This window comes from Notechis scutatus, chromosome 10, assembly GCF_049901735.1.
Source record: "Notechis scutatus isolate UNSWTSFEM ecotype Mainland chromosome 10, rNotScu1.2, whole genome shotgun sequence".
NCBI lineage: Eukaryota > Metazoa > Chordata > Lepidosauria > Squamata > Elapidae > Notechis > Notechis scutatus.
In genome coordinates this window covers 18,930,643-18,952,669 of record NC_142018.1, presented here as the reverse complement: position 1 = coordinate 18,952,669, position 22,027 = coordinate 18,930,643, and the positions used below count along the sequence as shown (strand labels likewise).

The window sequence follows — 22,027 nt, the reverse complement described above, 5'->3', positions numbered from 1 at the left end:
ACTCTTTAAAAGGATGCAAATGACCAGCTGTCTGCAAGGAGTATCAATCCTTCCATTCCCCACCGTCCAGCCAGAGCCGAAGAAGCTTCTTGGATGAGAAGCAAAATGTCTTCAAAGAAAAACCAGAAAGTCCAGTTGCCTCTTGTAAAAGCACCTTTGGGATGCTCATTAGAGATGGCATTTTTTTGGGAGTAAAGACATTTATAAAATGTCAAAATGGTAATAAGTTTCCTTCAAGGGGAAATACGAGTATGTTCTAAGCAAGTGCCTGGATTTTTTTTTTCACCTCTTGGTTTTTCTAATCTAGTGTTTATTATTTTTTTAAATAATTTTTTTCTAATTTTGCTTCTTTTATGGCATGGCTTTCCGAAACGTGGTGATAGGACTATACCATCTCAAGGAGATGGCCCCATGTGACTTTTTGACAGAGAAAGGATTGTCCTGCAGGTTTAAAGTTTTATGGAAGAAGGGTGAAATGGTGGAATCGTTCAGATGGGGAACGGATAAATTCCGCTATCTTCATGGCGAAGCGTTCTTTGCCCATAGGAAATAAAGCAAACTAAAATTGAAAATTAGAACAGCACCCGAATGGAGAATAAGGTTTATGGTATAGGAATGTGGTTAGGAAAAAAATAAATTACACAGTTTTGTGTTTGTCAGATGGATCATTTGTTTCTGGGGAGTTTCATCGAAGAAGAGAGGGGAGAGAGAGAGAGAGAGAGGAGGAGACTGAGAGAGAGGGGGAGAGAGAGGGGGAGAGAGGGAGAGAGGAGAGAGAGAGGGAGAGAGAGGGGAGAGGAGAGAGAGAGAGGAAGGGAGGGAAGGAGGGAGAGAGAGAGAGAGGAGAGAGAGAGAGAGGGAGAGAGAGGGAGAGAGAGAGACAGGGAGGGAAGGAGGGGAAGAGAGAATGAAGACCATCCGCCTAACCGTGTCTTCTGCCATCCCTTTGGGCAGGAACTTTGTAATGTGGAAGAATCCTGTGAAGAATTTATCTCACGGCACAGCCTGGAATGGAAGTTCTTGTTTTTGGATCACAGGTAAGTTGGTTCTGTTTAGGATTTCCGAAAAGGGTAGAAAATTGCTTGTGGGGGGGATAAGAGAAATACGGAGTGTCAAAGAGACGTCAAGAGTCTGTTCCATCCTCTCCCTCCCTCTGTCTGTCCGTCTGTTCATCTCTCCATCTGCCTGCGCGCCTGTCTACCCACCCATCCCGTCTACTGGTCAACTGTGTATCCATCTGGCCATCTGTCCATTTGTCTGCCTGCACTTCTGTCTGTCCAGCTGCCTCTCCATTGGTCCATCCATCTGCTCTCTCTCCGTCTCCCTCTCCCTCTCACTCACTCCCTCTCTCTGTCTCTTTCTCTCTCTCTGTGTGTGTCTTTCTCTCTGTGTCTCTTTCTCTTTTCTCTCTCTCTCTCTCTCTCTTCTTCTCTCGTCTTCTCTCTCTCTCTTCTCTCTCTCTCTTCTGTCTTTCTCTCTCTCTCCTCTCTCTCTCTCTCTCTCTCTCTCTCTCCTTTCTCTCTCTCTCTCTCTCTCTTCTCTCTCTCTCTCTCTCTCTCTCTCTCTTTCTCTCTCTTTCTTCTCTCTTCTCTCTTCTCTCTCTCTTTCTCTTCTCTCTGTCTCTCTCCCTGCTTCAATTGGATGTCTGCAATTGCCTTCTCGATGCCACCTCAACAGAGCCGTGGTCCTTCTGAGCCCCCTGGAGCATAACTCAAATTCAGCCCAATTCACCCATTTTGTTTCCACAGGAATGCGATCCTGGCTCCGTGGCTTCTTTGCCAAGCCAGGATTCCTCCCCCTTGCCATGATTCTAGCCACGAATCCTGGTCCTTTGCAGCCGGATCAGATAGCACGATCCCCTGCGTGTATTTTTATTTCCCCTTTGTCCTTTCTCTCTCTGTGCCCCCCCTTCCCCATTTCCAGGAATACAGAAGAATACAGCCTAATTATTCCTTCACTTTAGTGGATGTAGTTCAGGCAGAGCTGAGTCATTGCTTTCCTATTTGAAAACCCTACCAAGAATTATATATATATATATATATTTTAAATTCCAAGCAGGACAGGAAGTTACAAACATCCTGAGTGATGAATAAGATGAAAGGGGTGGAGGGATAACTACTTTTCAGGTTATACAGCCAGCTTGCCTGCCTTCTCATTATTCAAACAGAATAATTCTTTGGTGTTTTTCTTTCTTTCTTTCTTCTTGCTACTTAAAGCTTTTTAAACTCCTCTTTTAAACAGTGCAGCCAGTTCTGAAACCGTTCCTGTGTCAACTTCCGTCTCATATTTTGCAAACATTTGCCCAAAGGTTTCCCCTATATTATGTCCTCCCTTGCCCCCGTTGTTAAAGGGAATCGCTGCAGTTACTCAGTTAGCAACACGGTTGTTAAGTGAAGCTGGCTCCCCCCACCCCACGGAAGGTCGCCAGAAGGGGAATCACGTGACCCCTGGGGATGCGGTGACCGTCATAAATATGAACCGGTTGCCAAGCATCTGAATTTGGATCATGAGACCAAAGGGGATGGCTGCAACGGCCGTTGAAAAAGGGCCGGAACTGTGAAAAAAGGCTGGAAGTCACATTTGCTTTTAGTGCTGCTGCAACTTCAAATGGTCACTCAATGAATGGTTGTAAGTCAAGGACTGCCTGTATTTAGAAGAAAACTTCTTAAGGCATTTAATCCTGCTTGAATCCTGCATGCTCAGGATGGCTCCCCCCACTTTGCCCCCTTAACAGGAGAAAACCTCTTGGCTTTTTCCTGTTATAGAGACAGATGATCTATCTATCATCTGTCTATATCTATGTCTATATCTATCTAATCATCTATCTATCTATCTATCATCTATCTATCTATCTATCTATCTATCTATCTATCTATCTATCTATCTATCTATCATCTATCATCTATCTATCTATCTATCTATCTATCTATCTATCTATCTATTTATCTATCTATCTATCTATATCTACAAAATGTCTATATCTATCTATCTATCTATCTATCTATCTATCTATCTATCTATCTATTTATCTATCTACCTATCTATCCATCTATCCATCTTTCTATCCATCTTTCTTTCTTTTCTATCTATCTATCTATCTATCTATCTATCTATCTATCTATCTATCTATCTATCTATCTATCTATCTATCTAATCTTCTGCTGATGATATTACCTAGTCTGGTAACAAAACGTTCAGAAACTAAACTGAAACAAACTTTGAGAACAAACCGTTGCCAATCTCACTCACTCCCTCCCTCTCCCTCCCCCCCCCTCTCTCTCTCTTATTTAGTTCTGCCTCTGGGGCCTGCGTTAATTTCTTGAATGTATGTATGTATGTATGTATGTATGTATGTATGTATGTATGTATTCTGGCCTTTTCTTAGGTGTAATGAGGGCAATAATGCAATGTTTATTGTGGTTGTTTGTCCCCAGTGTTTGCCACTGTATTGCATTAACAGTTAGCCCTCAACTTGCAATGATTCATTTAATGACTCCTTCAAAGTTACAGCGGTGATGGAAAAAAGTGACTCGGGCCTGGTTCTCACACTTACGGTGGCTGCGGCATCTCCACCGGTCCCATGAATCAAAATTCAGGCGCTTGGCAACTGGCATTACTTGCAAGAGTTGCAAAGCCCCAAGGGAAGGGGAGGTTTGTCATGTGATTTTCCCCCCTTGGCTACTTTCCCAGCTGGCTTCTGATGAGCCCGGATTCGCTTCATGATGGTACGATTCGCTTAAGAACTGCGGTAGTTTCTAGAGGTGGAACTCTGCGCCTCACAAATCGGGAGGCGGTGAGTTCCATCCTAGGTAGAGGCTAATAGTTTGGAGTAGACTCTCCTGTTCAAGCAGGGGGGTTGGACTAGATGGCCTCCAGGGTCCCTTCCAACCCTGTTAATTCTATGTCTATGGTTGGCTTCACTGCCGAGGCAAAAGTATGTAAAATACAACATGGCTCGCTTGCTAACAGCTGCCTTGCTTAATGACCGAGCTGCGGAGCTCAATCAGGGGTGGGATTCTGCCTGGTTGGACCGGTTCTATAGAACCGATTGTTACAATTCCGCACAGTTTGGAGAACCGGCAAATAGCGCGACTGGCTGGCCTCGCCCCGCCCCGCCCACTCACTCCTTCCCTGGCATGCGCGGCATCCAACTTGCCTGCGTTGTGCCTTTGCCTAATTTTTGGTAAGTTGCTATTTTTCCTTTTTCCCCCCCCAACCATCAGCTGTTCCGACTATCGGCTGTGCTGGGAGATTTAGATTAGCTAGAAAGCAGGGAATCTTGGATTTCTTGCTTTCTAGCTAATCTAAAAGCAGACAACTATTCCTTAGGACTTCTATGTTTCAGGGCAGACTCAGGTAGCAGATTGCAGAAAGACAGACATCTGTGATTCTGGGAGCAACTCAATCTGCCTGCCTGCTTTGCCTGATTTTGGGTAAAAGTTGCTCTTTTTTAAATAAAAAATCCAATATTTACATACATAGTGTGTTGTGAGTTAATTTTGTGAGTTTGCTTGCTAGCAAATTTTATGTGACAGACTCAGGTAGCCGATTGCAGAAGAATAGATCTCTGAATGAATCTGTGATTCCGTGAGCAGCTCAATCTGCCTGCCTGCTTTGCCTGATTTTGGGTAAAAGTTGCTCTTTTTTTAAATTAAAAAAATAATCAATATTTACATAAATATTTACAATATTTACATGCAAGCCACACCCAGCCATGCCCAGCCAGTCACATGACCAAGCCACACCCACAAATTAGGCCACACCCACAGAACTGGTTGTTAAGAAATTTGAATCCCACCCCTGAGCTCAAACGTGGCCATAAGTTGAAAACTATCTAGAATTGCACACGCTTCTTCACTTAATGTCAGAGGTGGGCATCCAACATGCCTGTCCAGCTCTAAAACCCTCAGGCTCGGGTGCCAAATGACTCACTTCCCCCATTATTATTAGCTCAATGCAATGACCGAATAAACTGTTTAAGCACACTTCCTTAGATGAAGTCAGTGTTATGTTGCAGCTGTGTTGCATATTCTGATTGGATCTCGTGCCTTCAGGCAGAATTATTTAATAACAACAACAACAATAATCGTTCTCTTATGCAGTCATCCTCCTTAGCTTTCTACATAGGCTGTGTACATGATCACCTCAAAAGCAAATGGTCTAATTTCAGCAATAATCATTGAAGAATTGGCCTTCTGAGGGCAGCTTTGAAGAACCTTGAAGTTGTATCGGGGAATGGCTCTTCGGTTCCCTTTGGTTATCTTCTCCAGGCCATTCTCTTGATGGCCATTCTCAACCAGTCAAGTCATGGCTGTCTCAAAAGATGCTTTTCCAAATGGCAACTGGAGTTTCTTGGGTTTTTTTCCCCCTTGAAAATGTTTCTCTTCTCATTCAAGAGCAGAAGGAGGTGGAGGTGGAGTTGGAGGTGGAGGTGGAGGTGGAGGTGGAGGAGGAGGAGGAGGAGAAAAGAAGATGGAGAAAAGAAGAACAAGAGGAAGAAGAGGAGAAAGAAGGAGGAGGAGAGGAAGGAGAAGAGGAAGAGGAGAAGAAGAATTAGAGGAAAGAAGAGGAGAAAAGAAGAAGAAGAAGAAGAAGAAGAAGAAGAAGAAGAAGAAGAAGAAGAAGAAGAAGAAGAAGAAGAAGAAGAAGAAGAAGAAGAAGAAGAAGAAGAAGAGGAAAGAAGAGGAGAAAAGAAGAAGAAGAAGAGGAGGAAGAGGAGGAGAAAAGAAGAAGAGGAAGAAGAAGAAGAACAACTTCTTATTGGATGAGAAGTGAAAGGAAAAAAACCTAGGAAGTCCAATTGACTTCTAGAAAAACACCTTTGGGATCTCCAGGGCACCTTTTTTTATATACCTGAAGACTGATAGGTCCTCCCATTATTGATTTCTTCAGACCAAGCATCTCAACTTCCTCCAACGTTCTTTGTGAAAATGGATGATAACACATTCATTGGGGGATAGTTTTGCTTACCTGTTAAAGAATGCATTCTCTAGACCCCAAAGCCCTAACCTTTAATAATCATAGCTTTTTCTCTCCCTTTTCTATTCTCCCAGAGCTCCACCAATAATTGGCTACTTGCCCTTTGAGGTTCTTGGGACATCTGGTTATGACTACTATCACGCGGATGATTTGGAACTTATTGCTAGGTGCCATGAACACTGTAAGTCTCTTCGTTCCTTGTTCCCAAGACTCACCTGGGCCATAACAGCAAGGGAGGGTTTACCTTAACCATGATTTTGTGGCACAAACTAGAGTCTTCTCACAGGTGAGTAGATAATAATTTGCCTAGCCAATAGCTGATTTGTTTTTTTTTAATTGCCATTGTCCACCCTGAACAAGTGGGAAGGATGAAAGAAGCCTAGAATAAGCCAGGATTGACTTGGACTTCCTTGCTCATGAAGTCACAGCCTAGATGTAACCATCAATCTACATGCTAATGGAGAAAACTTCTCCTCTAAGGTAGATGAAACAGAAATTGCAGCTCTTTGCTGTGAACTAAACCTCACTCTGGACAGTATCTGGTTTGTATAATCTACATGATTGACATGATAGCAGTGCTCCAATATTTGAGGGGCTATCCCCAAGAAGAAAGGGGGTCAGGCTATATATCAAAGCACCTGAAGGCAGGACTAGAAGCAATGGATGGAAACTAGTCCAGGAGAGAAGCAATCTAGAACGGAGGAGAAATTCCTTGATAGTGAGAAGAATTAACCAGTGGAAGGCCTTGCCTTCGGAAGTTGTGGGTGCTTCATTCAGAAGAGATTGGACAACAGGGGCCTACTGAAAGCTACTTCTGTAGCCAGCTGCCTACAATTTAGCAGTTCAAATCCCACCAGGCTCAAGGTTGACTCAGCCTTCTATCCTTCCGAGGTGGGTAAAAATGAGGATCCAAATTGTTGGGGGCAAGAGGCTGACTCTGTAAACTGCTTAGAGAGGGCTGTAAAAGCACTGTGAAGCGGTATATAAGTCTAAGTACTATTGCTATTTGTCTGAAATGCTATAGGTTCTCCTGCTTGAACAGGGGGGTTGGACTAGATGACCTCCAAGGTCCCTTCCAATTCTGTTAGTGTGTTATTCTGTTAGCACAAAGCGTGCCAGATAGTCCCATTAACCAGATTAACAGGTATCTAACTCTCTGCCAGTATTTATTTATTTATTTATTTATTTGTATGTATGTATGTATGTATGTATGTATGTATGTATGTATGTATGTATGTATAAATTCTCTTTTAATTCTCTTTATCCCATCTTCCTCTCCAATTACACAATGATTTGACTGCTCCCTTAATTATCTCTTCTTGGAGTTCCCAGTGGCATGTCTCTAATAACCCTTGGATGGACATCCAGAGAACACGACAATGCCAGGAAGAAGAATGCAAACCAGTGTGTGCCAAGCAGGGTTTAATAGAGGCTTTTTGTTGTTGTTGTTGTTAATACACAGTGATGCAATTTGGCAAAGGCAAGTCCTGCTACTACAGATTCTTGACCAAAGGCCAGCAGTGGATATGGTTACAGACCCATTATTACATCACCTACCACCAGTGGAACTCCAAACCCGAGTTCATTGTGTGCACTCACATGGTTGTTAGGTAAGCACCCAAACTGTGTGTCTGCCCCTACCAAGCCCATGCTTCCAACGTGTGTCATAGTTTGCTGGAGTGTAAATTGGGCTATGCAGGAGGGAAAACAGCTTTATATTTTTTTCTGTTGGAGATAACAGACATCTGAAAGCAGTATTCAGATAGTCCTCGGTTTACCGATGACAATAGAGATTGGAGAAATCCACATTAAGACATCTGGTTGTTGAGTGAAACATGCTGGCTGGGGAATAATGGAAGCTGGAGGCCACATGCCTTAGTAGCCAAGATTGAGAAACACTGATCTAAAATATGGTGCATACAGTCAAGTCAGACAGAGACCAGATGTTATAAAGTTTATTTCTACTAACCAGAGGAGAAAAGAAAGAGGGAGAAAGAAAGAGAAGGAAAAGAAAGGAAGAAGAAAGAAAGAAAGAAAAATAAAGAAAATAAGAAAGTGAAAGATAAAGGGAGAGAGAAAAAGAGAGAAAGAAAGAGAGAAAGAGAGAGAGAAAGATAGGGAGAGAAAAAGAAAAAGAAAGGGAGAGAAAAGAGAAAGAAAGAAAAAGAATGAAAGAACAGGAGAGAGAAAAGAGAAATAAATAAAAAAGAGGAGAGAGAGAAAGAAAGAAAGAAAGAAAAAGAAAGAAAGAAAGAAAGAAAGAAAGAAAGAAAGAAAGAAAGAAAGAAAGAAAGAAAGAAAAGAAAGAAAGAAAGAAAGAAAGAAAGAAAGAAAGAAAGAAAGAAAGAAAGAGAGGATCTATATCTTATATCTTCTATAGCTTTTCATAATTTTTCATTTCTACTCTGATGTATCCTTCATGCTTTTAATGACTGTCCCCAATCCTCCTTATGCTGGTCTAGGACCATAATAAATATTTGACTTATTGGTCGCTTGATGCATTTATTCTGCTTGGGTAACTCTTTCATCCTTACCCCCTTTTTAAAAAAGCTATGCTGAGGTTCGAGCGGAAAGGAGAAGGGACGTTGGCCTTGAGGAATCTTCCATTGAACTGGCCTCTTCATCCTTAAAGGTATTGTATATTCCAAGAAAATCCAGTAAGAGACTTTTGGCTGTTCAAAGGATTTGCGGGAATAGGAAATGGATGTTTCGGAAGAAGAAGGGAATGTGACATTTTCTTTCGGGTTTCTTTGCGTTGGTTTCAACCTTCAAATATATCAACGTTGCGGAAATGCACATTTTTTTGGTCCTGCCAACTTCTTTTCTGAGGACGCCAAATGGGTAGATGTTCTGGACTGATCCTGCCAGATCTAGTTGCCTCACCTTTCGGATATTACAATACCGATCATCCCCAGTCAAAAACATGATCAATGGGAATTGCAAGCGACCGGCTGGAAAAAAAAACTGGCTTTATACTGGATGAGTAAAGGTCTGCCCCACATTTATAATAGGCCTCTGGATTGGCGTTTTTAAGATAGGTAGAATTCTTCAGCCAACACAGCGAGGGATTCTGGGAGTTGAAGTCCAGCTATCTTAAAGGTGCCATCATTGACAAATGCTGTTCCAGATGTATGGTGACCATTATTATTATTATTATTATTATTATTATTATTATTATTATTATTATTATTATTATTATTATTATTCCACACAAAAAATGACAGTGTACACAGCAAACAAGAAAACTATGCTGGGTTTTGTATCACAAATCGCTTGTCGAATACTTCCCAAGCATTTAGGATTATTATTATTATTATTATTATTATTATTATTATTATTATTATTATTATTATTATTATTATTATTGTTGTTGTTGTTGTTGTTGTTGTTGTTGTTGTTGTTGTTGTTTGTTGTTTTTGTTAGTCATTGTTATTGTTAGTTATTGTTATTTTTATTGTTATTTTTGTTATTATTATTGTTATCATCATCATCATCATCATTATTATTTAATATGATTTTTAGCATCTTTTGGATGTGAAGTTCTAGGAGGGATCCTTGGTGCTCCCTTGGTTGTTGTGTTGAAGACGCTTCATTACCGAAACTAGGTAACATCATCAATGGTACAGCATCAGTTACCTTGTTTAATGAAATGTCTGCAAGAAAACAACCAAGCTCAGAGAGCATCAAGGGTTAATCCCATAGTTCTCCTCCTCCTCCTCCTCCTCTCCACAAATCCCATTCTCTTCTAGCACTGATCATGTAACCTAGTTGGGTAGTGAAACATCTGCAAAAAAACCAACCAAGCTCGGAGAGCACCAAGGACCCCATAGTCATTGTCCTCCTCCTCCTCCTCCTTCTCCTCCTCCTCCTCTTCTTCCTCCTCCCCTCCACAAATCCCACTCTCTTCTAGCACTGATCATGCAACCTAGTTGGGTAGTGAAATGCCAGCAAGAAAACAACCAAGGACCCCTGAGCTACAAACAATTCTCCTTTATTGGACTTCTAGGAGTCAAGCCAAGACCTTCAGATTCCTACAGCTTGTCATCTTTCCAGATGTGCTGAGCTGTTGAACTCTTATATCTATTAAGCAATTTTCCTATTGCTGAGTCACGCCTAGCATAGCCTGTGTGCACAGCCTTTGTGCTGATTCACCAACTGCCCACAATGCAAAGATGGAAAATGAAGGACCACATGATGGATCTGTTGGCTGGTTTTTTTCCCCCCTCCCTCTCTGAAAACAGGGTTAGGCTCCTGAGCTTTGGCAGATCATCTCCCTAATCGCATTTTTCATTGCCTTTTAAAATAATCAATTTGGCCTCATTGTGCTGGCTGAATTTAATTGGGTCAACTTAGTCAATGCCAGGGTTTCAATAACAAGAGGCCAACGTCACTCCGAAGGAGTTTTCTTTAATTGATCTCTAAACCTTGGGCATGAAATCCAAGTGGCCTATTTTCCCTGCCCGGGTGAAGAAAATTTAAAGGAAGCCATCACATGAGTGAAGATCTTTCTGGAGCACAGGCGTCTCTCTCCCTCTCTCTCTCTCCCTCTCTCTCTCTCTCTCTCTCTCTCTCTCCCTCCCTCCCTCCCTCCATCTCTATCTTCTATCTTGTCCATTTTCTAACTTCTGTCTATCTTGTCTATCTTCAATTTTCCATTTTTCCATCTTCTATCTTGTCTATTTTCTATCTTCTATCTTTCCATCTTTTTCTTGCCTATTTTCTAGCTTCTATCTTGTCTATTTTCTATCTTCTGTATCTATTTTCTATCTTCTGTCTGTCTGTCTGACTGACTGTTAGCTACCTATCCACAAAGCTCTTTTTAAAAAAAATCATGTGATGGAGGAAAGCTAAGGGCCCCCGAAGGGCTGTTTCCTGCCTCTAAGAGCCAATGTGCTGAAGTGGTTAAATTGTTGGACTATCTCACTGGAGTAGTTGTTGTTATGCGGAGAAAATGAAAGGAGATGCCCAGATAAGCCTATCTATCTATCATCTATCTATTGGCAATTCGATTTGCCAGTTGAATTATTCCTGGCCTTTGAGTTCCAGAAAGTTTGTTTGTTTAGGTTATTTAAATATTTGTGAGGCTTGAAGGGCACTCAACCCAAGTTGGTTACGATTCTGGATACTGGTGTCAGTTTTAGATCGCTGCCAACAGAGCTTTGGTGAGTGAAGTTTTTTCAGTGCCAGAACTGAACAAACGTAGACTGGAATTGTGAGAAGGTTTTCAGTAATGCCCATGGCATGTTGACTTGGTCAACAGTTCAATAAAGAGACACTGTCTGAATGCTACTGCAAGCTTCACTCCAGTTGGCCATCATCATAAAGAATCACACAGAAGGGCTCTAGAAGAATGAATGGTCCTCTTCTAGTTGTCTATGGAGACTGTCAGTCATCCAGGTCATGGTTGTTCCAAAGGTGCTTTTTCAAAAGTCAACTGGAGTTTCTTGGTTTTTCCTTGAAAACATTTTGCTTCTCATCCAAGAAGCTTCTCAAATTCTGAAGAAGCTTCTTGGATGAGAAATGAAACGTCTTCAAATAAAAACAAAGAAAGTCCAGTCACCTTTTGCATCCTTCTCCATCTAAAGTCTTCTCCATATGTACTGAACAGGATGTTCTCTTCTGAAAATAACTCATTAAGAAGTGTAAAAAGGCTCAAGACACTTTCTACCACATGTGGTGGTCCTGCCCCACAGCCCAAATTACTGGACTAAAATTAGGCATTGGTTACAAGAAATGGTAAAAGAACAAATAGAATTTGAACCTGACCTATTCATGTTAGGAATATTTAAAAAGAAATATAAGAAAAAGATGAAATATATTTTATTACACTTATTAACTGTGGCAAGAATAACATATGCAATAACATATTCACTCTGAGGGATTGGTAATTCAAAAAATCTTGGACTGTACTGAAATGGATAGATTGACTCTAAAATTAAAAGATAAAGAAGAGTCGGAATATCATTAAATTTGGGATATATGTGTATAATTGGCTGGAAAATAGGAAATAAAGTTAAGATAAGAAAACTATAGATAAATGTAGCATAGTATTGTATATTAAGGTTAATATTTACAAGAGATGGATATGTATATTAATGTTACAGTGCTGTTAATGTCATGATCAATTTTGTTTTTTTTAAAGTGTAAAAGAATATTTATTTTTTTAAAAAGTGTCAAATTTGATTAACAGAAAGTCCACAAGACGACTTAAAATGGAAAAAAACCTTCCTATAGGATTCTCAGAATCTTGGAAGTCACTTTCTGGTGTCAGGGTGTCCTAGTAATAGATCCATATCAAGCAAAACTCCAAGGCCAGTAGATTCCTCAAAGAACATCTTTATTGGCACAGATCTGGTAAAAACCGACTCTGAAGATTCCTGCGGTTTTCACCTAATTAAAAGTTTTGCTCTCAACCTCCAACCCATCAGTCACATGGTCCAATCTAGCCACTGTCTAATGGTGTGGTGCAGGGGTGGGATTCTACCGGTTTGGACCGGTTTGGGCAAACCCGATGTTAAATTTACACCTGGTTTGCCAAACTGGTAGTTGAACCGCCCACCCTTCCCCTTCCATCCCAGGAGTCTCCACACGACCCGTTTTGGATGCAGGTAAGTGCAGGGTCCGTGTGGAGGCTCTGGGAGGGTAAGTTCTGGAAGTCCAGAAATGGGCCTGTTTCAGGCCTCTAGAGGCCCTCCGGAGGCCGGGGGAGGCAGTTTTCGCCCCCCCAGAGGCCTGAGGAAAGCCTCCGGACTCTTGGGAAGGTGAAAAACGGCCATCCCAGAAGTTCCGGTAGGCCACGCCCACCTAGCAACTGGGCAGCGAATCGGTTGCTGGGATGTTTGAATCCCACCTCTGGTCTATTGACATCTCTCCACCTTCCTCCGACCAGGTGTGAGAAAGTATTTTATTTTGACTACACCCCCCCCCCACCCAGGTATCTCTACTCCTCCCTCCCGATCCCTCAGCTCCAGTGAGGCAACATTGAAGCTCCAAGATGGCTTTGGCCAGGCCAACTTCAGGGTTGACATCTGGAAGTAAAATACTTTTCTACAGTGGATGTGTTTATTTTTCTTTTTAATCTTCCGGTTGGTTTTCTTTTCCTAAGGATATGACCGTCCACTTTCTTCCTTTCCAGAGTCAAAGGGATTATATCAACACCCGACACTGCGTGCCCGCTAACCAAGAAGTCAGTCATGAAGGGGTATCCATGTCTTCTCACAGCTCCCGCCGGTCTTCGCACACAGCGCTCTCCGACTCTGCATGTAAGGAGGTCACATCGGACACACCACAACCCCTGTTTAATTTAATTTAATGCTCTGTTCTTCGTATGATTTAGCTTCCAGTCCCCTAATCACCTTGGTTGCTCTTCTCTGTACTCTTTCTAGAGTCTCAACATCTTTTTTTATAGTGTGGTGACCAAAACTTTGGTTGCCACAATGTAAAAAGGACGTTGAGATTCTGGAAAGAGTGCAGAGAAGAGCAACCAAGATGATTAGGGGACTGGAGGCTAAAACATATGAAGAACGGTTGCTGGAACTGGGTTAATCCCATTTTATAATGCCTTGGTAAGGCCACACATGGAATCCTGCATCTAGTTTTGATTGTCACAATATAAAAAAGATGTTGAGATTCTGGAAAAAGTGCAAAGAAGAGCAACAAGGATGATTAGGGGGCTGGAGGCTAAAAAAAAAACTCATGAAGAATGTTTGCAGGAATTGGGTTTGTCTAGTCTGATGAAAAGAAGGACTAGGGGAGACATGACAGCAGTCTCCCAGTATCTCAGGGGCTGCCCCAAAGAAGAGGGAGTCAAGCTATTCTCCAAAGCACCTGAGGGCAGGACAAGAAGCAACGGATGGAAACTAACCAAGGAGAGAAGCAACTTAGAACTAAGGAGAAATTTCCTGAAAGTAAGAACAATTAGTCAGTGGAACAGCTGGCCTCCAGAAGTTGTGGGTGCTCCAACACTGGAAGCTTCTAAGAAGAGATTGGACAACCATTTGTCTGAAGTGGTGTAGGGTTTCCTGCCTAGGCAGGGGGTTGGACTAGAAGACCTCCAAGGTCCCTTCCAACTCTGTTATTCTGTAACTTTACTGCATCAATCCATAATATTTACTTGGTCAATCCCCAGCAAAATTTTCCTTTTCTCTTCCTTCACCTCTTCCCAAATTTGTTTTCTACAGCTACATCATCCATACGACACACCGATGCCAGCACTCCGACATGGCAATCCTTATCATTGGGGCCATCAGACAAGGTCTCCTTACGGCTTGCGACAGGTGGCAACACCCAGGTAAGGCTCGGCATCCTTCCTGAGAAATTGCTCTGGTGATTCATCCCAGCAGGGGATAGAACATCTTCAGATGAGCCAGAAGGTCAGAATGCTTTGAACTCTTAGTGAAACAATTACTGGGTTATCTTCCCAGAAGGTCATTATCTGCAGAACAAATGATAACTCATTGTCGGATGACCGGTGAAAGTGACCTGTCTTCTCTTTGGAAAGAGCAAATATCTATGGTATATAGCAGGAACTGTGAGAGGGATCTTAGTATCTTGGTGGACAACCAATTAAATATGAGTCAGTAGTATGCAGCGGCAGCCAAAAAAGCCAATGTGATCCTAAACTGCATTAATCAAGATCAAGGGAGGTACTAATCCCACTCTATAAAGCCTTAGTAAGACCATAGCTAGAATAATACTGCATCCAGTTTTGGTCTCCACACTATAAAAAAGATGTTGAGACTCTAGAAAAACTACAGAGAAGAGCAACCAGGATAATTAGGGGACTGGAGGCTTAAACATACAATGAACGGTTGCAGGAACCGGGCCTGGCTAGTCTAGGGACGAGAAGGACCAGGGGAGACAGGAGAGCAGTCTTCCAATATTTGAGAGGCTGCCACAAAGAGGAGGGAGTCAAACTATTTTCCAAGACCAGACAAGAAATAATGAATGGAAACTGAACAAGGAGAGATTGAACCTGAAAATCAGAAGGAATGTCATGACAAAGAGAAACCATCAACCAGTAGCACAGAAGTTACCTTCAGATGCTGCGGGAGCTTCTTCACTGGAAACTTTCAAGAAGAGATTGCATTGCCGTTTGTCAGAAATGGTGTAGGGTCTCCCGCTTGGGCGGGGGGTTGGACTAGATGACCTACAAGGCCCCCTCCAACTCTGTTAATCTGTTAATAGCTACTGGCAGGCCAGGAAAATGTTTTTCTGCGCTCGGCATCTGTAAGGAAGAGAAGATTCTACACGAAGAACACATCTATGGAGATGGTCAATCATCCAGTTCATGGTTGTCCCATGCTTTTTCTAGAGGCAACTGGTCTTTCTGGTTTTTTTCTTTGAAGACATTTCACCTCATCCAAGAAGCTTCCTCAGCTTCTCTCAGAAGCTTCTTCTGCTTCTCTCAGAGCTGAAGAAGCTTCTTGGATGAGAAGCGAAATGTCTTCAAAGAAAACCCAGACAGTCCAGCTGCCTCTTGAAAAAAAAGCACCTTTGGGTTTCTCTGCCAGGTTAGTGTTCAACTCTTGAATGGAGGGTTTTGTTGTATGTTGGCAAGGGATAGTTGTGGGTCTTGTGATCTTTGAGATGACCAAGCTGAAAATTGTCGACCTATGCAAAATTTAATATCCCGGAGAGATTGCTGGTTGGGGTTAAGCTTTCTCTTCTAGCATGCCTCTTCCTAGGTCTCAGATTTAATAAAGAGATGGATTTATAGCTATATAAAGGCATGGTCTGCTTACATTCTGAAACAGCACAACTGTCAGGGCTCTGGCGTCCACCCCATTCAAATCACAAGTCTCTAGCCGTATCTCTCAGAATGTTTTTTTAAAAAAAAGATTTATTAGGAGTGAACATGCTGGCGCTACCTGGGTGCAGCCGATTCTAAGACACATCGTTCATTTCCCCCTTGACCCTGGTCTTCCCTCACCCCCTGGATGTGTATTCTCCAATGGGACACATCCATAGCCAAGAGTCATCAATCATGCTCTCCAGTAATAATCTTGCGCTCTGGAAGCAATTATCTGTGAAGCATTTAAGGAATGTACAACTTCCCCCACTCCCTTTCTGCTGGCAACTCTAAAAGACCAGAGTAAGTTGTTGAGTTGACAACAACTTCACCACTTTATTTATTTATTTTTTAATTGCCTTGAGTAGCAAAGACCCAAGTATTGTCCGTACTTGGAGATGGTCTTGAACGATGAAGATATGTATGAAACATGAATTAAACTGAGGCTGCGGAAGGCAGCGGGCCAATTCGTTCCTGCAGTGGGATGGATTGTGATGTCTTTTTTCCCCCCTCCCTGTTTTCATCTTCGTAGGGCATCATAACTCCCTCGGACCATCTTGTACCGCACCACGTGACGCAGCCGGCGGTCCCTGCATCACAAACATTGATGGTATGTTGTCCACGGTGCAAAACCAACGTCAGATATGCTTTGTAGCCAAGGAATGCAGAGATGATGGCGGTAGGTTTTTCCCCCCCTCAAAACGGGGCTCAACTTGGTCTCGTCTTTTTACAGCCAGGCTACCATTTCTCAACGCAAATGGGAATGATGCACCAGCTCAAGGAACAGCTGGAGGAGCGGACGCGCATCCTGCAAGCTGACATCAAGATGCAGGAAGAGGAACTGCACGTAATCAAGGAGCAGCTGCAGCTTGTGCAAGACTCCAATTTGCAGGTATCTTGGTCAGGTTGCTTTAGCAGGAGGCTGATTGTCCTTGGTGAATCTTCTAGATCAGGGGTGTCCAACCTTGGCAACTTTAAGACTTGTGGACTTCAACTCCTCAGCAAAGCTGGCTGAGGAATTCTGGGAGTTGAAGTCCACAAGTCTTAAAGTTGCCAAGGTTGGACACCCCTGATCTAGATGGACCTCCGAAGGTCAACTTCTTCTCCTTCCTCTCCTCCTCTTTCTTCTTGTCCACCACTCCTCCTTTTCCACCATTCCTCCTCGTCCTCTTCCTCCTCTTCCTCCTTTCCTTCTCCTTCTTTCCTTCTCCTTCTTTTTCCTCCTCCTCCTTTCCTTCTCCTTCACACCTTCTCCTCTCCTCCTTCTCCTCTTTTTCCTTCTCCATTCCTTCTCCTTCACACCTTCTCGTCTCCTCCTTCTCTTTCTTCTCCCCCTTTCTCCTTCCCCTCCTTCGCCCTGGTGGATTTTGATTGACCCCAGAAGCTCAGGCAGGAGACTGACTGTCCGTCCCAGTGGATCTTCTAGATGGACCTCTGAAGGTCAACTTCTTCTCCTTCCTTTCCTTCTTTCTTCTTGTCCACCACTCCTCCTCCTCTCCTTCTCCTTCACCACCACACTTCTCTCCTCCTTCTTGTTCTCTTCCTTTCTCCTCTTCCTCCTTTCCTTCTCATTCACACCTTCTCCTCTCCTCCTTCTCCTCCTCTTTTTTCTCCTCCATTCCTACTTCTTCACAACTTCTCCTTTTTTTCTCCTCCTCCTTTCTCCTTCTCCTCCCTGGTAGATTTTGATTGACCCCAGAAGCCCAAGCTACTTCTCCTTCTCTATCACTATCTCCTTCTCCTCCTGTTCCTCCCTCTAAGCAGCTAGTAGTACTCCTCCTTCTCCTTCTCCAAGCAGTTAGCAGTACCCTGAAAGATACCAGCTTCTCCAGGTGCCCAACTTATCATTTTACTGTTGAAGAGAGAGCATTTCTTGGGCAGTTTTATTTCAACAGAGTGGTAATTATCTTCCCACCCAGAAAGTTCAGCATCTTCAGAGAGGCCTGAGTAAACTCTCCATAGGAAACCCCAGAAATGCATCGCCCATTGTGACAGTTTCTGACAAAAATCTTGGCCAACTTCCCCCATGTCATAATGTCATAATGTCAGATTATTCCTGTACCTCGCTTAGCAAAAACAATTCTTATAAAATGACGAGGCTGTTTTCTACATAAAATTTCTGGCCATTTAAAAAAAAAAAAAACAGTGCACAGGTTTTCCAGCAAATAATCTAACACCTGTTCTGTAAAGATTCGGTTTTAATTTTGGAGTGTTTATAATTTATAATTGGCAAAGGGCTGGCTGACCTCTAGTGGATATTCTTGCCATAGTTCCATGCAGTGATGGAAATTCTGAATTGCCTGACTTTTCAATTATTTCCTTGCCTCAAACGTACCGAAACCTTTTGTGTTTATGTCCTCCTTTCAATTCTCAAGCAACCTCCTTTCTCTTAAAGGCAACGTTTTAAGGCGTCTCCAAGACCAGAAAGTTGATGAACAAAAATGTCCTTTGTCTTGATGTTCCAACTGGAACTTGATCTCTCTCTCACACACATAAATCTACCCAAAAATCTAGCAACACCAAAACCGATATTTCTTGTGCCCGTCTCTCCCAATCTGTGTCTTCTTCCATTCCTTTCTTCCTAGGGACACTCTCTGCAAGTTGGTTTTGTGTAGCACAAGGTGTGTTTGCCTTCACTTTTCCTCACCGTTCACCTTTTGTAGAAGGCTGGAAAGCATGACTGTGATGATCCGGGGTGTGGCAACCACAGCCAGAGAATAAGTAGAGGACCCTTTATTAGCTCCAACTTTGTCCCCAATGATCCGGTTACCTTCCGGTCTGGAAAAAAAAACTCTCCCATGAACCTGCAACAGCCTTTGGCTGCAGATATTCCAGTCCAAATGTTGTAAACTGAAAACTTTAAACTATAAAATCAAGGAGGCAAAATAAGGTTATTAAATCCAGCAGGGCAAGATACGGAGGTCCAGAAAGGAAGTAACAAGGCAATACATCAAACCAATTGGGAGGATGCCAGGAACTCAGATAACAGCAGCCAACGTGAGATAAACTCAATGTTTTTTCCCAACGAATGCTGCTCTCACTTGCCTCTCCATTAAACTCTCTTCCCAGATGTGCCTAATGAAGGGAATCAGGGCCCTTTCCTCACCCATAAGACAAACCACACATGTTGCTCTCTTCTCTGTTCCATCCCTCCCTAGGATGAAGAGGGGGTGGGCCTGGGTCTTCCTCTGAACTCCCTCTCCCTTGTTCTACCTCTTCCCTGCTCTGCCCAGCGGACTTTGCCCTTCCCCAGTTTCCTCCACAGCCAATGGAGCCACACTCCCACTCCCTGTTGGCTGTTCATCTTCCTCCTCAGATTCAGACTCCAATGGGGGCATGACAATGACAGTTGATAGGTTAACTGAGCTCCAGTTGGCATTGTGAGGTTCTCATAAAAATGTCCCCCTCTACTTTTGAGGCTTCCTGGTGTCCACATCTCCCCTTTGACGGTCCTCTCTTGTCCAACAGATGTTCATGCAACAGTCCATGCCTGTGGTCTTCAGCACCGTGCAGTCCCAACTGAGCCCAAGGCGGCAACCAACGGGAGCAACCTTAGGGATCAAGCCAGCTGCACCCAAGAAGTCCCAACAGCAGCAGAGCATCATGGGATCAAAGCAGTTTGGCGGTGCTCCCTTGGCCTCCCAGCCATCCTTCCTCAGGGAACCTTGTGTCACATCAAGCCAGGTAATTCCCCGTTTTCGTTTTTGTTTTACATTATCATGATTGGTGTGGGAGGGGGGCCTCGGGGCCCTCTGAGCTTGGTGGTTTTCTGGCAGACATTTCATGACCCAACTAGGTAACATCATCCGTGCACGGGGGGAGGGGGGTTTGTGGAGGGGAGGAGGAGGAGGAGGATTTACAAATTTACAGAGTTAGGAGGGACCTTGTAGGTCATCTAGTCCAACCGCCGCCCCGCCCCCCCCCCGCCCATGATTGTGGAGCTTAGTGGTCTCTTGGCAGACATTTCACTACCCAACTAGATAACGTCATCAGTGGCTAGAAGGGAGTGGAGTTTGCTCTGGTTTTATATACTAGTTGGCTTGCCCTGTTAGCGTTGGTGGGAGTGTTGGTGGGAGTATAAGCAGAGAGCAAATTGTACTCCCTTTCTAGCACTGATGAGGTTACCCAGTTGGGTAATGAAACGTCTAAAAAAAAAAAGCACCAAGCTCAGAGAGCCTCAAGGACCCCACAGTTGTCATCATGCTCCTCCTCCTCTTCATCCTCCTCTTCCTCTTCCTCCTCCTCCTCCTCCTCCTCCTCCTCCTCCTCCTCCTCCCTTCTAGCACTGATTATTTTACCTAGTTGGATAATGAAACGTCTAAAAAAAAAAAGCACCAAGCTCAGAGAGTCCCAAGGACCCCACAGTTGTCATCATGCTCCTCTTCCTCTTCCTCCTCCTCCTCCTCCTCTTCCTCCTCCTCCTCCTCCTCCTCCTCCTCCTCCTCCTCCTCCTCCTCCTCCTCCTCCTCCTCCTCCTCCTCCTCCCTTCTAGCACTGATTATTTTACCTAGTTGGATAATGAAATGTCTCCAAGAAAACATTCAAGCTCAGAGAGCACCAAGGACCCCACAGTTTAACCCTGAGCTACGTTCTCTTCGATCGATCCATTTAGTCCTCTGTGGTTTCCCTACCCAACCCCAGTCAAGCCAATCAGGGGTTTGATTTCTCCTAGATCAGGGGTGTCCAACCTTGGCAAAGCTGGCTGAGGAATTCTGGGAGTTGAAGTCCACAAGTCTTAAAGTTGCCAAGGTTGGACACCCCTGCCCTAGATCAACCCACGGGGACAGTCCAATCAAATCGTGATTCCAATCAAAGGCCAGAAATTTCTCAAAGCCCAGACAAGATAGCCTTCCAATCACTTTCCACCGATGAGAGAGAACTTGCTCAGAGGAGAACCCCTAGCATACGAATTAGAAAAGGGAAGGAAAAATTAGTTGGTGGTTCACTTGAACAACTACCCTTCTTAGCGACAGAGATGCTGGCCGTAAGTCAGAGGAATCTCTGTGGCGTCTGAATCAATTCCGCCCCCCCCCCCCCCCCCGCATCCTGCATGATATCTTGTCCAAGGCCTTTGTGTTTCGATTTCAGGGGCAACCACAACAACGGAAACACGTTGTGAGAGGAAGCCAGATCAAACCGGTGTGCATGCCCATTCAGATGAGCATTTCCCTACCCGTCTACAACAACCCTGTGGTCTTTACTCAAACCCACCCTCTCCCCGTGCCTTCTCCAATGCCACCCGAACTGGGTGAGAGGCCACAACCACCTGATTACAACCAAGAAGGAAACTTAAGGTATGGATGAAGAGAGGCCTTGAGAAAGGAGGAGTTTTTGGTGGCAAAACATCCCTCGGTTCAACCGTCTGGAAATGAAGAACCTAGTGTTCCATGTCCCAAAGGTGATTTTTTGCAAGAGGCAACTGGACTTTCCGGGTTTTTCTTTGAAGAGGTTTCGCTTCTCATCCCAGAAGCTTCCTCAGCTTCTTCAGCAGGGAGTCTTCAAACTTGACAGCTTTAAGACTTGTGGACTTCAGCTCCCAGAATTCCTCCTCCTCCAGTCATGTTAGCTCAGGAATTCTGGGAGTTTGAAGTCCACCAGTCTTAAACTTGCCAAGTTTGAAGACCCTTGTTCTTCAGCTTCTCTCAGAACTGAAGAAGCTTCTTGGGTGAGAAATAAAACACCTTCAAAAACAAAACCAGAAAGTCCTCTCCTGAAAAAAAAAAAAAAGGCACCTTGGGGAGAGCCTATACCATTCCAGCAAAAGTTTGTCCAATCTCTGGACTTTCTGGGTTTTTCTTTGAAGGCATTTCACTTCTCATCCAAGAAGCTTCTTCAGCTCTGACTGGATGGTGGGGAATGGAATAAATGCACAGCACGATATAGGAGGACCAACCCATCGGGACTAGATTCTGCATTGAAAAGGCACAGGCCGCTCTTTTTGAAGACAGCAAGGTCCACATTTTGGACAGGCTGGTTTGAAAGAGGGGATGAATAGGACATTTAGGTCCAAATTGAACGGCCCTCACTCAACAGGGGGGGAGGGAAATAGGACATCGTCCATCTCCAGTCGACAACACAGCTCCTTTCACCAGTTCCAAGAAGTCTCCATACCCATTTGCACCACTCAGGTGACCTTAAGGCCACCGAGAAACCTCCAAGCGTCCTCAACAACTCTCCAAAAGGATGCAAATGACCAGCTGTCTACAAGGAATATAAATCCTTCCATTCCCCACCATCCAGTCAGAGCTGAAGAAGCTT

General features: G+C 43.7%; 1 protein-coding gene across 4 annotated transcripts in view; it reads left to right on the top strand.

The window, feature by feature from the left end:
- The window catches only part of PASD1 (PAS domain containing repressor 1), a 59,598-nt gene that overhangs the window by 34,122 nt on the left and 3,449 nt on the right, over nt 1-22,027 (top strand). For all 4 annotated transcript variants that reach the window (XM_026674810.2, XM_087972206.1, XM_087972207.1 and 1 more), the window contains 10 exons: nt 955-1,037; nt 6,054-6,160; nt 7,442-7,589; nt 8,530-8,611; nt 13,115-13,241; nt 14,160-14,269; nt 16,302-16,379; nt 16,503-16,661; nt 19,238-19,453; nt 20,858-21,063. In XM_026674810.2, coding sequence (XP_026530595.1) covers nt 955-1,037; nt 6,054-6,160; nt 7,442-7,589; nt 8,530-8,611; nt 13,115-13,241; nt 14,160-14,269; nt 16,302-16,379; nt 16,503-16,661; nt 19,238-19,453; nt 20,858-21,063 — 1,316 coding nt within the window. The remainder of the gene's footprint in view (nt 1-954; nt 1,038-6,053; nt 6,161-7,441; nt 7,590-8,529; nt 8,612-13,114; nt 13,242-14,159; nt 14,270-16,301; nt 16,380-16,502; nt 16,662-19,237; nt 19,454-20,857; nt 21,064-22,027) is intronic.